This window comes from Plectropomus leopardus, unplaced genomic scaffold, assembly GCF_008729295.1.
Source record: "Plectropomus leopardus isolate mb unplaced genomic scaffold, YSFRI_Pleo_2.0 unplaced_scaffold7940, whole genome shotgun sequence".
Classification (NCBI taxonomy): Eukaryota; Metazoa; Chordata; class Actinopteri; order Perciformes; family Serranidae; genus Plectropomus; species Plectropomus leopardus.
The window spans coordinates 1-1,668 of NW_024687466.1; the positions used below are offsets into that span (position 1 = coordinate 1).

General features: G+C 42.3%; 1 protein-coding gene across 1 annotated transcript; it reads left to right on the forward strand.

Moving 5' to 3' along the window:
• Positions 1-84: 84 nt before the first annotated feature.
• On the forward strand, positions 85-1,263 carry LOC121940197 (gastrula zinc finger protein XlCGF49.1-like). The gene is made up of 2 exons (XM_042483020.1): positions 85-241; positions 770-1,263. The coding sequence occupies exons 1-2, from the start codon at positions 142-144 to the stop codon at positions 1,261-1,263; spliced, it is 594 nt and encodes a 197-aa protein (XP_042338954.1). The 5' UTR covers positions 85-141.
• Positions 1,264-1,668: the final 405 nt, after the last annotated feature.

Sequence of the window (1,668 nt, forward strand, 5' to 3'; positions counted from 1 at the left end):
TTCAGTTGTTCAGTTTGTGGCAAAACTTTCAGTCAGAGTGGAACACTGAAGAGACATATTAAAACTCATGCAGGAGAAAAACCATTCAGTTGCTCAGTGTGTGCTCAAAGATTTGTGTTTGATTCACATCTGAAGAGACACATGGCAGTTCATACAGGAGAAAAACCATTTGCTTGCACAGTGTGTGGTAAAAGTTTTATCGAAAATGGAAAACTGAAGGTACACAAGAGAACTCATACAGGCGAGAAACCTTTCAGTTGCACAGTGTGTAATAGAGCTTTTACTGAGCATAGGAATCTAAGGAACCACATGAGAACTCATACAGGAGAGAAAACTTTCAATTGTTTAGTTTGTGGCAAAGCATTCAGTGAGAGCAGAATACTTAAGCAACACATTAAAACTCATGCAGGAGAAAAAACATTCAATTGCTCAGTGTGTGATGAAAGATTTTTGCGTAAAACATATCTGATTAGACACATGGCAGATCATACAGGAGAGAAACTATTCAGTTGCTCACTGTGTGCAAAAACTTTTTTGTTCAAGGCACATCTGAAGAAACACATGGCAGTTCATACAGGAGAGAAACCATTTACTTGCTCTGAGTGTGGTAAAGGTTTCAGTGATAATGGAAAACTGAATGTACATAGGAGAACTCATACAGGAGAGAAACCTTTCAAATGCACAGTGTGTGGTAAAGGTTTTAATGAGCGTTGGTATCTAAAGCATCACATTAGAACTCATACAGGAGAAAAACCATTTTCTTGCATAGTGTGTGGAAAAGCTTTCAGTGAAAGCGGAAAACTGAAGTTGCACAGGAGAACTCATACAGGAGAAAAACCATTCAGTTGTGCAGTGTGTGGTAAAGATTTCAGTGAGTGTGGGAATCTAAGGAGACACATGAGAACTCATACAGGAGAGAAACCATTCAGCTGCTTAGTTTGTCGCAAATCTTTTACACACAGTGATGGGTTTTACACACACATGAAAACTCACAAAAGAGACAACAGCTTCAGCTGCAGTGTTTGTGACCAAAGATTCACTTTGTATGAACGTCTCAGAGACCATCAGTGTGTCGGTGGTCAGTCCTCACAGCTTCATCAGACTCAAACTGAGGAGAACAGAGAGGCAGAGCCTCCAGCCAGCAGCTCAACTCAACACATGGAAACAGAAGCTGATGGAGAGGACTGTGGAGGACCAGAACCAGCCAGGAACTCACACCCAGATACTGAAGAAAAGACCAAAGTCTCTTCTGAACTTGTCTGAGCTCCTCACCATGTTTCTTAGGCTCAGCTCAGACATCCTACAGAGGAAAGTCATTTTAGCCTCTTGTATCAACAATCTCATTGATTTGGTCACTACGCAAAGCTTGTGACCACAGATATGAAATATCCTGAGGTCCCTGAACTGGTCCCCTCTACACACACTCTGGTTCCCTTTTTAAAGTGGGAATCACCACCCTGGTCTGCCACTTCACAGGCACTGAACCTAACCTCCATGCAACCTTGAAAAGTGATGTCAGCCAAGGCATCTTAACAATGTCCAGAGCTTTCAGCATCTCAAGGCGAATCTCCGAATCTATGGGGGTGTTGCTGTGTTGGGATGTGGTGCGTTGTGGTCAAGCGTTTGGCCGATGTTTGTCTTCATCTTGTTCTAAACTGAAAGGTCCAA